General features: G+C 46.4%; 1 protein-coding gene across 2 annotated transcripts in view; it reads left to right on the plus strand.

Moving 5' to 3' along the window:
• The window catches only part of LIN52 (lin-52 DREAM MuvB core complex component), a 426,175-nt gene that overhangs the window by 115,189 nt on the left and 295,557 nt on the right, over positions 1–15,429 (plus strand). For both annotated transcript variants that reach the window (XM_086937477.1, XM_086937478.1), the window contains exon 3: positions 4,827–4,864. In XM_086937477.1, the coding sequence (XP_086793603.1) occupies positions 4,827–4,864 (38 nt within the window). The remainder of the gene's footprint in view (positions 1–4,826; positions 4,865–15,429) is intronic.

A 15,429-nucleotide genomic window follows, 5' to 3' on the forward strand; every position in this document is an offset into this window, starting at 1 on the left:
CGACAAAGTCGCGAAGTTTGTGGCGGGACGTCTACGCAGGCCACTGGAGAAGGAGGCACGTAGTTGCCTCAGGGGAGAGTGTCCGCGGCCTACACTGGAGGGAAAAGTGGCCCTGACCCCTGAGTTGGACGGGAAAATGGCTACTTTTATGGCGAAGTTTGTTAAGGACCCGCGAAAAGGCATTGACCGTTCCTGGCGGTCATGCCAAGACAAGCTTTTAGACACCATAGGGCCCTTAACAAAGATCCTAGACATGGCGGAGGAGGCCAAAGTTTCTGGTTCCGCCATTTCACCAGAAGTTCTCTCTAATTGGGCTCAGAGGGCAGTGATCTTTTTGGGCAACGCTAATTGCGCCCTCTCAACAGAGCGTAGACGCTCGCTGCTCATTAAGTTAGACCCTAAACTGGGGGACCTGGCCTCGTCAGAGGCGGGAGCAGTAGCGCAGGGCGGCCTATTTGGAGATCCGTTCATTAAAGAATTGGGGAAATTTGTCTCCACCTTTTCATCCTTAGACAAAGCACAGTCCACAATAAAAAGGGTGTTTAACCAACGTTTTTCCCGGGGGGCCGGTCGTGGAAGGGGCCTCACGTCCGGCCGTGGTGGACAGAACCAACCAAATAAGGGTCAAGGCTCCGGCAGAGGGCAGTACAACTCCTCAGCCAACTACACGAACTTTTACCCCTCCAGGGGTCAACGCTTCAGAGGAGGCCGCGGCGGCTTCAGGAATGACGCAATCAGCAACAACTCTCACGGTGAGTGTAATCCCGGCGGACAAGGTCCAGATTGGGGGGAGGCTAGCCTGCTTCCGGGAAGCCTGGTCGGCACTTACGAAGGACGCGTGGGTTCTTCAGACAGTGCGTGGTTTTCACATAGACTTTTACGATCAGCCGATTCAATTAAGGGATCCACGGCCCATTCTTTTTTCCCAGGAGGATGCCCGGTTGATCGACGAGGAGGTCTTGGCGCTGTGCCAGAAAGGCGCCATCTGTCGTTCAACACGGCATCCTTCGGGTTTCCGCAGCAACATCTTCCTGGTGGGGAAGCCGGATGGTGGCAAGAGACCGGTGATAAATCTCCGAGAGTTCAACGGTTGGTTGGTTTACAACCATTTCAAGATGGAGGGGATCCATCTTCTCAGGGACGTCCTACGGGTGAACGACTGGATGGTCCGCTTGGACCTGAAGGACGCTTACTTGGTAGTGCCCATCTACCCGCCTCACCGTCGGTTCCTGCAGTTCCTCTGGCGGGACCAGATTTACGAGTTCACAGCCCTTCCTTTCGGACTCTCCTCGGCCCCGTGGTGTTTCACCAAATTGTTGCATCCAGCAGTGGAGGTCCTCCGGAGTCAGGGCATCCGGATGATAGTCTATTTAGACGACATCCTTTTGATGGCGCAATGTCCCAACAAGCTGTTTTTTCAGCTCAACCAAACGGTAACGTTGTTACAGGGTCTGGGCTTCATCATCAACAGGGACAAGTCTGTCTTGACACCTTCCCAGAGGATGGAGTTCCTGGGGTTCCTAGTGGACTCAGTGCAGGCCTCGCTCAGTCTGCCATCGCGGAAGATGGCCAAGATCAGGCACGAACTCCGGCAGACGATCGCCAGGGAGCGCACATCCCTACGTCAGATCGCCAGGGTGGTGGGACTCCTCTCGTCCTCCATCCAGGCGATCTTTCCGGGTCCGCTTCATTATCGGGCCCTTCAGCGCCTCAAGGCGTACCACCTTCGGAAGGGTCTCTCTTACGAACAGTTGGTCCCATTGTCCGACGAGGTAAAGGAGGAGATGTCCTGGTGGCTCTCCCACATGGAGGCCTGGAACGGCCGGGCGATTTTCGGATCGGTTCCGGATCTAGTGATAGAGTCCGACGCCAGCAGATCTGGTTGGGGCGCCCGTTGCGGCGATTTCTCCACAGGCGGAGGCTGGTCGTCAGAGGAGCAGCAACTCCATATCAATTGTCTGGAGCTCCTCGCAGGTTCTTTCGCGGTCCGTTGCTGGACCAAGGATTCAGCGTCCTCATGCGTCCTTCTCCGGATGGACAACATCTCAGCGGTGCGCTATGTCAATCACCTGGGCGGCCCTCGGTCCAAAGCCTTGGCGAACCTGGCAAAGGATTTTTGGGACTACTGCCTAGCCCACCAGGTCTCGGTGACAGCGGAGTACCTTCCGGGTCGAGCCAACCAGGTGGCGGATTGGCACTCGAGGTACCTGCGGGACTCGAGTCTCTGGAAGTTGGACGCGCAGGTGTTCCATTGGCTGCAGACCATTTGGGGCCCGTTCTCGGTGGACCTGTTTGCGTCACGTCTCGACTTCCAGTTACCGAGGTTTTTCAGCTGGAGGCCGGATCCTCTGGCGGAGGCCACGGATGCGTTCCTACAAGACTGGAGTCAGGAGCGCCCGTACGCTTTCCCTCCTTTTTCAATGTTACTGAGATCGGCGGCCCATCTTCACCGCCAGCAGGCGGAGGTGGTGATGGTGACGCCGTGGTGGAGGTCGCAAGTTTGGTTTCCGGTTCTTCTGGAACTTTCTTGGGATTTTCCAATCCTACTCCCCCTGCTCCCTCATCTTCTCCTCAATCCAGACGGGGACCCGCATCCCCTGATAATGCAGGGTTCTCTCCGCCTCATGGTATGGAGGCTTTCCGGAGACGCTGGTCGCTCCCTGGCCTTTCGGGAGCAGCTGACTCCTTTTTGTCTAAAGCATGGGCCAGCAGTACCACGAAGAGATATAGATCAGCGTGGTCCAGGTGGGTGCGTTGGTGTCTTCGACGGGATCTGGATCCCCTGGTCGCAGGAATCGTTCACGTCCTAAATTTCCTGGCGGAGTTAGCGACTAGTGGTCTGGCCTATCGAACAATTAATGCCGTTCGCTCGGCGATTTCGGCGGCACACGACCAGATAGACGGTGCCCCGGTTGGGGAACATCCCCTGGTGTGCAGGCTCCTTCGGGGGGTACGTCTGGATTTGCCCCCGGAGCCAAGGTATTCTGTCCTTTGGGACGTTAATTTGGTCTTGAACCTTTTCCTTTCCTGGCAACAGAATAGGTATCTTTCTCTGAAAGAACTATCGGCAAAATTGGCCATGCTATTGTGCCTGGTGTCGTGTCGAAGGGTATCTGATGTGCGTGCTTTGGATATCTCAGCGAGAGTGTTCTCTCCGGATGGAGTTACCTTCACGGTGGGTCGTCGAACGAAGTCCGCAACGAGATCGATATCTTATCCGGCCTTCGTGGACGTTCCCAAACTATGTGTGGTCCAATGCCTGAAAGCATATGAAGATATGACTTTAGAACTTCGTCCTCCGGGCGAACAGCAGCTCCTGATCGCACTGCGAAAACCGCATAAGGCGGTATCCTCTCCCACCATAGCGCGTTGGGTACGTTGGATATTGCAAGAGGCTGGCATTGATACCAAGCAGTTTGGAGCTCATTCGGCCAGAGGTGCTATGGCCTCAAAAGCTTTCTCCTTGGGAGCGCGTTTGGAGGACTTAATGCGTGCTGCAGATTGGTCCTCGGATTCCACTTTCAAACGGTTCTATTTCAAGCCAGTGGTGGATATTGCGAGTTTGGTGGTCGGTCAGCTTTAAACAAGCATAATCTGAAGCCTCCGGTCCTGACATAGAATCGAAATTTGCCTAGCATAGTAACGGTAAGTTTCAATTCTATTAAGGACACGGAGGCGAGGATTATCCCACCCACTCTCCGGCGGAGATCCCTCCCCGTATTGGTGTAAGTAAAATCTCTTGAAGGTTCTTGCTTTAATGTATTGGTGTGGTTAATAACACTTGAAAGTGCTTGCTTCTGACGTTCGGCATTGTTTTGTTTTTTGCCTTGTTCAAATTACATATGAACGTTTGCGGCGCTGACGCAGTTGTTGTTTTTCCTTCCAGGTAGCGAATCTAAACAGGATCGTGGTTGATTTGGCGTGACTCGCGCGAAGAAAGAGGAAGGGATCACAGGAAGGACGCCCTACCTTAGCGCAGTGGACACTATGGAAGGACTATGATTATGGACTGATGGGAGTTGTAGTTTATCCCATGTGTTTGATGTTTTTGTGATATGTTTATCCCAGTGTTGGGTGGTATATCGTATCCTTTACAAGTTTTGCTTTTCTGGCTGCTATGTGTTTTTTGTTAATAAATAGCGAAGAGAGAAAAGCATAATCCTCGCCTCCGTGTCCTTAATAGAATTGAAACTTACCGTTACTATGCTAGGCAAATTTCGATTCTTCTGGGTATTTTGTGAAATGCAGTTGTGGTATGCTTAATCTTATCTACAATCTTCCAAGGCTGGTATGCAGTTCTGTACAGTGATGGCTTTCATGAACCGTGACTCATTTGTTTTTTATCCCTAAAGAAGATTACATTGTCAGTTTCAAGACCGTAACCCTTTTTTCTTCTTTTTTGCTGTAAATTGTCATTGTAAAGGTTTATTGAGGAATTAATTTGGCTAATTATCTCTTTATCTCTCTTCACTCATTGTCTCTCTTTCCATTATATTCCCCCTTTCCCTTTACCCCCTCTAACTCTTATTTGCACTTCGCGCTCAAATGGCCATCGTCGTTACCCTTAATTGTTGCTTACTACTGTTGTCCTTCTCTTTTTTTACCATTCACTGCTCATCCTTCTATCTGGCCTCTCTGCATTCCCTCTTATCATTTCCCTTACTTCTCCTCCCTGTGTTTCTGCTTTGTTTACGTTTGTGGAATCTTTGTTATTGTATTTCCTTTTTCTTTGCCCCTCTTTTCCTTTCTCATTTTTGTTTTGCAATATCAATTCCTGCTTTCTCACTTGTGTCGCCTCTTTACCCATTGCCTCATTTTCTCCCCAGTTCCAGGAGTTGCTGAATTTGCTGCTTCCTTTAAAAATGTAAGTTATTTCCCTTTTTTATGGTAGTGTGCCTGTATACATTTGTGCTCAGTTCACAGAGATTCTTTTCATGATAACTGAAAATGTGTTGAACCCTCCTGCCTTCAGCTGCTTCCTCCTCTTTATTATTTATTTTTTTAGGAGTTTTATATAGCGCTGGCCAGACCCGAAGGTATTGGAGCGCTTTACATCATGATCTCTTGTAAGATACATAGACATACTAGTATATACAATGGCTCCAGACGTTTCATAGTAATATTGTCGTAGAGTGCACAATGTCACTTGCAGAGTATGTTCCTCTTTCTATCCCATAACTGGTAACGGCTTACAGTTCACTGCAAAGGTCCCTGGGTAGCATTTAAAATGTAGTTGAAGTGATTGTATAGCCATCTAATTCTCCTTAGCAAAGATTTTAGCACTTTGAGGACAGGCATATAGGATCCTGTTTCCACCTACCATAATTAGCCTGATCTGAAGGTAATGCTCATTGGCATGCTTGACAGCCTGCTGTAAATGTGAAGCACTGTTGTCAAACTCTCTTTTATAACAAGGTAAGTGAGCCAAAGTGCATCTCTTTTTAAGCATACACTTCTTAGGTAAATCCAGGTAATTTACTAGTCCATGATAAATCTGTTGTCACAAGCTCCTGACAGATCCTGAACTTTGTTAATACTTCATGTTAATAGGGCAATTAAAAAGCACGGTCTGACTGTCTCCGGGGGCTGGGGAGAGAGCACAGGGCAGACGGGGACTACTAGGCCACCACTGTGGAGATTGAGATGGAGGCATCTGTTCTCAGTCAGGTTGCTAAAGTGATCAGCATCACAGGCATAGTTGGCCAGTGCTCTTCTTCAGCAATTGCGTCCTCCTGGCTATGGAACAATCTATGGCTTTTGGACTGTGGGCATTGGCCTCTCTCTTCACCCAGGCCACAGTAGTGAGCAATACGAGAGGCTTTTGCAGCCTCTAGGCTGTGGGGCAGGTCTTCAGTTTCAGTGATGACAACAGCTCCTTGCAGGATGCACCACTTGGGCAGTGCTGCAGCACCATAACTTAAGGCACAATGCAAGAGAGCCAGCAGGCACCCTGTTGCTCTGGCTTTAGCTTTTGCATGCAGTTCACCACATGAACTGCTTTCTTGGAGACCTGATGGTACCTCACCGCTCACTTCTGATGGCAGTTCTTTTGGGCGCTCCTCATAACGAGAACACGACTGGGCTTATTCTCCTGGACAGTGTCTCCTCTTGCAGGGCCAGGTACTCTACTTTCCTCTGGAAGCAGGCAGGCTGGTAGGCACGGACAGACTCGTAGCTTCTCCAGCAAGCTGAGCAGACGTCAAGTCATGTCACCTGGGAGACTGGCTGTCATGCAGGCACCCGCATGTTAGTCTCAGAGGAGCTCTGAGTATTCTGCAGAGTACTCCATCCCTTAGTCCAGAAGAACCTGGAACAGGCACAAGATAGGGTGGTTTGGGTCACACTTTTATACACATTTTCCTGACTGGAGTTGTGGATTCACTGTCTGAGATTTGGGAAATGTTTTGGGGTGGTTTCCTTTCCATGCCTTTTCTGGCTGTAGGGCAGACACAGTCTTTGTGCAAGGTGATTGATTTGATCGCAGATGGTGATGATGTTTGCTCCAAGTAGGAGTATCCTAAAGAAGAGCAGACTGAAGTGTGAAGATTCTTTACCTGGCTGTTATCCGATTTTCTGAAGCAATAATCAGAGATAAACAAAGGGCAGGCTCTGATGAAAGAAAAATGGCAGTGGACACGAGTGTTGCAGCTACACCGTTATCTCCCAAAATATTTGTTATATGGTTCAAGGAGGGTATCCTCCAGTGTGTGCACTCACTGTAAGCACACACTGCCAAAAAGTGCCACCCTAAACTAGGGAGTAATGTTGAGTATGAGTAACACAGGTGCATCACATTTACAACAGATAATATTGAGAAATTAATGAATGTTTTGAAAAAGTCTTCCAAGAATCAATATGGGAGTTTATCTTCTCTTCATTGTCTTTTTCTTTCCTTCATATGTATACAGCAAAGAAGCCAGTTTACGCGTTTTGCCCATATACAGATGGACTTCTTCAGGGCTGTAATGTAATGAGTAGACATAATGTATACACCAGTGACACAAACAGTGAAAACGAAATATATGTCCAAATAAAACAAAACACAGTGACTTACAACATAACATTAATAACTATGAATTAAACCACTCAATAATCGCATGTGGTAAAAAACCTTTAGTTAAAGCGTAACTAAATAACAACCAAAAATTACATACTTCCAACATGCACAGCATCACATGACAGAAAACACAATACATGTAATGATGCATTACATTTAAAACAAAAATGTCCAATTTTATTTAAAAACAACATGTAGGTGGACATGACTATAAACTTGACAGTTCCATAGAATTAAAAAGAAAAGGCGAGGGAAAATTCCTGGCCATCTATTCCAATCATCCTCTACCATGCAGTAAAATTCCCATTTGGTGTTCAGTTCATGCATAGTGTTAGGTTGTTGCGCTATAAAGAGGGACTGCGTTGAAAATTGACCATGATGTTACATGTGTCAAGGTGGGGAAAGTGAGTAATAATTCAGGTTAGCCATGGTGGAGCCCAGACTATTTTAACCCGTAAGGTGTTGAATGTTGGAAAAGGAGGACAAAGAGCCAGAGAAGGTTAGACATATGGAAAAAGGTAGTGATAGTAGAGTACGATATGCGTAGGTATATACCACAACAGAAGAAGCACAAAAAAATACAATAGATTAGCATGTGACACTCAGTAGTCAAATGCGCACCAGAGAGTGCAGTCTACATTAACAAAACATGTCTCAAAGTCGAAACTGAGAGGAACTGAGCGTTGAGTATATATAGGTACCTAGCAAGTTGTCACAAGAAAAAAATGATTTTCAACTTCATCCCTTGTTCCAAAGTGTCCTGTAGTGTATTGGTTCTCAGTAGGATGGAGGGGATGGGGCGACTTAGTTCTTCATCAGGCACCTAAAATGATAAGTGTGACATGGGCTGGTATAAAACAAACACTAGAAGGTAAGCGCAAAATAATAAAGGCATGTGAGAGCAAAAGAAGGGGGAAACATCGTTTACAACGCGGTGTTTACACCCCACTACCTTTACCACACTGCCATTACAATGCAAGTTGTTACTACGACTTGCGCTGGATGGCGCTGTTGGTTAACGGATATTGTAATTTTATATTCCAACACCTTCCCTACTGTTACGTGGGCTGGTGTTGGAATAGAAAACTATAATAATCCTCAATTCGCGCCCTCCAACGCAAGTCGTTGTAACGGCTTGCGTTGTAATAACCGCGTTGTAAAGTACCGAGATCTAAAAGATTGCGTTGTAATGACATACATCCAAAAGAAAGTAATAGGAAAATATATCAAGCATTCGAGGCTCCCAAACAGAGTCCCTCTAGGCTATTAATCGTAAATATATACGGATGCTATCAGGAAAGTAGTATGGCGCCACGTCATACGGGTTGGGAACAACATGCAAACCACGCAGAAATCCATTGCGAACCGTTAAGGTATTGACGACCAATTCCTGACCAGGCTAATATTTGGGGAACATGATTAACTGAGCTTACTTTATTTCTACATGTAGGTTACCTACTTTTTTGTCTGCATGTTTAATCAGGATGCTCTTCATGATACCTGACACATCTGGCAAATTGTCTTCCCACTCCTTCAATGATACGTTGTGTGATTCCTCATCCAAATTCTCTAATGTAGGGAATGTTAAAATTCTCAGACCACAGTGGAATTTCGTTATACAAATATTTCTGGAGAGTGATACCGGCCCACCACCTTGCCATTTCTTGTTTTTCGAGTCTCCCTAACTCACTGACTGGACCACGAAGGGTCATACAGCCTGTTCTGTGTTTTTGGAAAAGAGGCCTTGCACCAGCTCTTCCTGTCTGTCTTTAAATCATGACATCCTGACAGTGCTGTTGTGTCAATGGAAGATCAAAGTGTCTTTCTAGTGAACGGAAGTCTAGTGGTCCAGTCAGTGAAGAACTTAAAAGTAAATTCCAAAAGTCGATTATCATGATGGCCATCCTGATTGAACATGGAGACAAAAAAGTAGGTAAACTACAGGTAGAAATAGGCAAATTGGAAAAGGATATTAAGACTTCTGATTTTGAAAGAAGTGATAAAGAAGAACTATGAGATTTTTGTCAAAGTAATCAAGAATCATCAGATCTACTCACAAGATAAAAAATTTAGAAAAATCAAAAGTGATGATACTGATTATAGGGGAGGGAGGATATACACCTTCGCCTGTAAATACGACAATGTCAAAACATCAGGTGAAGGAAAAAGAAGTAGGGAAGAAACAACTAACTATCTCAATTAGCAGCAGCAGTTCCCTTACATCCATAGAAGGCAATGCCTCTCATGAGGAGGCCTCTTCCACATCCACTCCACAAGGTCCATATACTTTCTTTAGTGGAGATGGAGAGACTGCGTTGGAGACAAAACAACAAAAAGAGAACATAAACCAGAAGGAAGTGGAGGAGATGGAAAAAATAAAAAGAAAAAAATGACAGCAGGTGTAACAACACGCTCCAAAAATAACTAGGGGGACATGTTGATAATGGGATTCTGGCACGACCAATGAATTTACTATTGTTAACTTGTCCAATCGCTTCCTAACTGTATCATAAAGTAACATGTTAAGTAAGGGTTTGGACATTTACCCCCCACAGTTGGGTGACCCAGTCAACATTTTCGTAGATCTGTACAAATTCACATGCATATTGAAATTAAAGGATTTCTTTAATTCAGTCCAATAAGACCATTGCCCATGTTCTAATGAATGCAACCACTTACACAAACAATATCGGATTTGTACGATTTACATTTGGTAATGTCAATACCTGGGGATGATGTTGTAAATATCGACACACTCAGAAACGATCTAGAGATTGAGAAAGATGTACATATAGATAGTGAGCTCAAACCTCGCTCGAAGTTTACACCTACTGGTACAAGTAGAAAAATGGATCTCTTTAGAGAAAGAGTGACAAATTATATACATGATTGGAAGACCAAAACATAACCTCATTGGAGTTGAAAGAACCGCACTCCGAAACTTAAGTTTGGATACACCATTGTTATCGTGAAGCTGACAAAGGGGAGAATGTTGTCATCATGTACAAGAGTGATTATATTGTGGAGATAAATACACAACTTGCTGACAACAGCTGCTATGAACATCTCACAGGTAACCCAATGAAAGTACAGCCCCACAAATTAATCTGAGACTATCAGATTGATGTGAGAGCTGCCTTATCACGGATGAGGAATATGCTTGTCTATCTGTGAAGGAACCCCGTTACCCTTGTATCTAAATGCTCCCAAAAATCCATAAGGGGGACTTTGCCCCAGGATGACCTATAATCTCCGGTATAGCCTCACCCATGAAAACTATCCAGCCGCGGCCCGTGCAGGCAAGAGCGGTGGGGCAGGGTTCAGGGGGATCCGACAGACAACCACGAGGAAAAATTAGTGGTCGTCTGTCGAAATACCCCACCCGACCCCACTGCTCTTACGAGCACGGGCCGCTGCTGAACTTATCTCTGAATATGTTGGCACGTTTTTACAGACATTCGTCCATAGTTTACCTGCTTATATACAGGAGAGTACTGAAATATTACATAAATCTGAGGATGTGACATGGTCCCTGGATCTCATGTTTGTAACAATGGATGTGACAGGCCTATATACCTGTATTCAGAAGCAATTTGGAATGATGGCTGTTAAATCATTTCTGCACACTAAGACTGCGGACCATCTTGATCACAATGAAATGTTGGAAGAGATGATTGATATAATCCTGTTCCAAAACTTTTTTTTCTGCATTATGGGAACTGGTATCACCAGTTGCAAGGTATGGCCATGGGCTCCAGGTTTGCTTCCTTGTACGCCGGCCTCTTCATGGGGTGATGGGAGTGGGGGCATGCCTGGGGTCGTTATGCCCCCCTTCTGGACTAAGTATATAATCTTCTGTGGAAGGTATATTGATGATGTCATCATTCTTTGGAATGGCACTGTAGAAAAACTTTTGGAATTTAATTCATTTCTTAATGAAAACCCCCATAATATCAGATTGACTCTCAAATGTAGTAGGTATAAGATTGAGCTCTTGGAACTATTATTGTACGTGGAGGGTAATACCATACAAAGTACTATGTTTAGGAAAGCTACTGCATGCAACTTCACTCTTCATGCGACCAGTGCCCATCCCACATCTGTTATTAATAACATACCGTTTGGGGAATTGGTAAGTGTCAGACGTAATTGTAGCTCGGGAGACATTATTTGCTCACATCACACATATGAAACCGATTCAGGAGCAGGGGTTATGATGAACAGGCCCTTACCAAGGCTGCTACAAGAATTAAACAAATATCCAGACAGGATGCTCCTATCAAGAGATACAATACCAACACAAGAAGGGACAACAAACACAGCTTTCCTTTGTCACTCAGTACACTGCACTAAGTGACAACATGTATTCCATTTAAAAAATACACTGGGGTCTGCTCACTGATATCCCTGGGCTCAGGGTCAATATATTTAAAAGTCCCAAAATAACCTATCGCAGGAGGAAGACCATAAGAAACTGCCTTTGTCCCAGCTATGTAACTACAACAAAAAGATAAACATGGCTCCCATCGTCTTTGCATGGGTTTTTTATCCGTCAGGAATGTAACCTGTGCACATTGGGCAAAAACAGGACGAAGCAATTTAATTACAACACAAACAGTAATTATGACATCGGACATAACATTAATTGTAAGACCAAATTTGTGGTTTACGTCATTGGATGTACATGCAATATACATGAGAGCCCTGTGAGGTGATTGAAATTACGCATACAGGAGCAAGTTCGGGCTATAAAGAACAATGATCTGAGGTACCTTATGACATATATGGATGATAATAGTATCTGGTTTATAGGCATTGAACATGTCCCCCTTGACCTGCATGGGGGTAATTGAGAACTAGCACTTAGACGCAAAGAGGCTGCATTGATATGTCTTCTACGCAGCATGGAAAAGGGGCATAACACCAATGAGAAATTACATTATTTCCTGTGAGAAGATATTATCAGGAATTATGGTATCTCTCATAAGCAGACACTATTCTGTGATTTTCCTGTTAGAGCAACTCAGGAGCATGTAGTAAGGATAATATTACACGCATAGATACTTATTGGTTCCTTATGATATGAACAGTACATAACACCTGCTCCAGCCAAGACTGGGTTTCCCGGGAGCAGAACTGTTGTTTTTGGTCTCTTATGATATCATCTGTACACAAGATCTGCTCAAGTACAGACCGGGTTCCAGATTCAATTGACAGACCTCTATGCACAATACTCTGTCTGTGGAGATAGACACATCTAACTAGTTCTATTGCCTCTCTACTCTTTTGACTCCTCCCATTTGCATCTCTTCATCTCTTTTCTGCTTAGTGATCACTGCTCAAACAATCCTTAGATTGGTCACCCTCTGTTACTCTATCATCAAGTTTTTTACTATCATTCGGCCACGTGGTTCACTGCTTCCCATAACCACATACCTGCCTGACCAATATTTGACTTTGGCACCAATAGGTACTTACTGGACAGCCCTGTCTCCTCCTGGCTGTCAGTACTGTCTGTTTCTCTTGACCGGAGTGTTTTGGCGATGTTTTTGAGATCCCTTTCCAACATGGCAGACGTTTACGCCACACTTACATTTTAATTGACCGACTCAGGGCTTATTTAGCATTACTCGCATACCCCTGAGAGGAAGCGGACATGTTTTTTTCTATTATTTGTATATTATATCCACTTTTTCATGGTTTCAAGAGCTATTACCCTTTGCCTTATTGTCAATTTGACTTGTGGCGCCGTGCCTTATTCCCCCTCTTTCTTATTTCCTTCATGTGCTGTTTGTAATTGATACATACTGGGGAATTGTATTGCTGCTTTGGAAATATGGTATTTTATTCTCCCTTTGTTTACATCAAATGGTTGAGTTCACTTCTTAACTTAACTACTTCACTTTCACTGAATGTTTCACTCGGGGACTAGACGGCCTCTGTCGCTACATGAACAGGTCACTAAGGATGACAATTTTGATTTTAAACGTGCAATAGGAAGCTGCATTCTTTTCCTTCTCCTTCCTGGCTGAAAGGCTCGAGACGGACGTTTTTTGGTCTCCTGCTCGGCACGTACTATATTAGGTCACTATTACTTCTTCATATCAAGTCACACACAAATGGTTTTGTTTTACATCCGTAATGAGTCGGGTGTACTAATTTGAGTCTTCCATAAGGGGTCAAGAAAGGAGTGTTGTGCTGTTCCTCAGGCAGGAGTTGTAGAAGTCACACGAAGGCTGGAAACCACTGGTTCTCACTGAGATATACAGTTGGGAATCCATCTGTTGGATTTTAATGCCCTCACACACCCTTTCAGGTGTCATGCTTCATCGTATGGGCTGCTCCTCGTTGGGTCGGCGGTGCAATACCCACCGGGATCACCTCTAAGAGGGGCACTTTACCGGAGATCTTTTATCCAACAGCCGTACCGTGAAGTGCGGGTATGGGGCCAGAAGAGTGTAGACGTGGTAGTGAGTTTAAAATGGGGCTGGGAGTACCTGAGATTGAGTTTATTCCGGGGGTCTCCTGCCCTAAGTAAGAGCAGTATAACCGGCACTCATTGGAGGATAATGTCTCCTATTTATGTGTCAGTTAGTGAAAAATAATGATACCGGTCAACATGTTTCTCGCGTTTGTGTCAATTAACTTGCGAGTCTTTAGGACCATAAGGAAGGAAACTATCTACACTGAAAACATTATATGTTTTGTATATATAAGGTTAATCAAAAACACAATAAAAAGGTGTCTTATGTGTCACTATACCTGTGATGAGCTGGATCTACCTGTATTTGAGAGACAAGGATGCATACATTACAGGTAAATATATTTATAAACTATTCCAGAAAATGCCTGTGCTGACTACAAACTTGATTTAAGAATAATCAGTGGTGTGTGCACAATAAATGTAATAAAAAACAAGCATTAGAAATGCAATAGGTCTCGCAGCATTAGAGTTAGTGCTTTTAGAATTGTTTATGGGTTTTTTTGTAAATCTTTAGCATGAGGTTGAGGGTGAGTGAGGGTGAGGGGTTGAGGGTGAGTGAGGGTGAGGCTGAGGGGTTGAGGGTGAGGGTGAGTGAGGGTGAGTGAGGGGTTGAGGGTGAGGGGTTGAGGGTGAGTGAGGGTGAGGGGTTGAGGGTGGGTGAGGGGTTGAGGGTGAGTGAGGGTGAGGGTGAGTGAGGGTGAGGGTGAGTGAGGGTGAGTGAGGGTGAGGGTGAGTGAGGGTGTGTGAGTGAGGGTGAGTGGGGGTGAGTGAGGGTGAGTGTGGGTGAGTGAGGGTGAGTGTGGGTGAGGGATTGAGGGTGAGGGGTTGAGGGTGAGTGAGGGTGAGGGGTTGAGGGTGAGTGAGGGTGGGGGAGGGTGAGGGGTTGAGGGTGAGGGGTTGAGGGTGAGTGGGGGTGAGTGAGGGTGAGGGGTTGAGGGTGAGTGAGGGTGAAGGTGAGTGAGGGTGAGGGTGAGTGAGGGTGGGTGAGTGAGTGAGGGTGAGTGAGAGTGAGGGTGAGTGAGGGTGAGGGTGAGTGAGAGTGAGGGTGAGTGAGAGTGAGGGTGAGTGAGGGTGAGTGAGGGTGAGTGAGGGTGAGTGAGGGTGAGTGAGGGTGAGTGAGAGTGAGTGAGGGTGGGTGAGGGTGAGGGTGGGTGAGGGTGAGTGAGGGTGAGTGAGAGTGAGGGTGAGTGAGGGTGAGTGAGAGTGAGGGTGAGTGAGGGTGAGTGAGGGTGAGGGTGGGTGAGGGTGAGGGTGGGTGAGGGTGGGTGAGGGTGAGTGAGGGTGAGTGAGGGTGAGTGAGAGTGAGGGTGAGTGAGAGTGAGGGTGAGTGAGAGTGAGTGAGGGTGAGTGAGAGTGAGTGAGGGTGAGGGTGGGTGAGGGTGAGGGTGGGTGAGGGTGAGTGAGGGTGAGTGAGAGTGAGGGTGAGTGAGGGTGAGGGTGAGTGAGAGTGAGGGTGAGTGAGAGTGAGGGTGAGTGAGAGTGAGGGTGAGTGAGAGTGAGGGTGAGTGAGGGTGAGTGAGGGTGAGTGAGGGTGAGTGAGGGAGGGTGAGGGAGGGTGAGGGAGGGTGAGTGAGGGTGAGTGAGGGAGGGTGAGGGTGAGTGAGGGTGAGTGAGGGAGGGTGAGTGAGGGTGAGTGAGAGTGAGTGAGGGTGAGTGAGAGTGAGTGAGGGAGGGTGAGGGTGGGTGAGGGTGGGTGAGGGTGAGGGAGGGTGAGGGGTTGAGGGTGAGGGGTTGAGGGTGAGTGAGGGTGAAGGTGAGTGAGGGTGAGGGTGAGTGAGGGTGGGTGAGTGAGTGAGGGTGAGTGAGAGTGAGGGTGGGTGAGTGAGTGAGGGTGAGTGAGAGTGAGGGTGAGTGAGAGTGAGAGTGAGGGTGAGTGAGAGTGAGGGTG

The sequence above is a fragment of the Lissotriton vulgaris genome, chromosome 9, assembly GCF_964263255.1.
Source record: "Lissotriton vulgaris chromosome 9, aLisVul1.2, whole genome shotgun sequence".
Lineage (NCBI taxonomy): Eukaryota > Metazoa > Chordata > Amphibia > Caudata > Salamandridae > Lissotriton > Lissotriton vulgaris.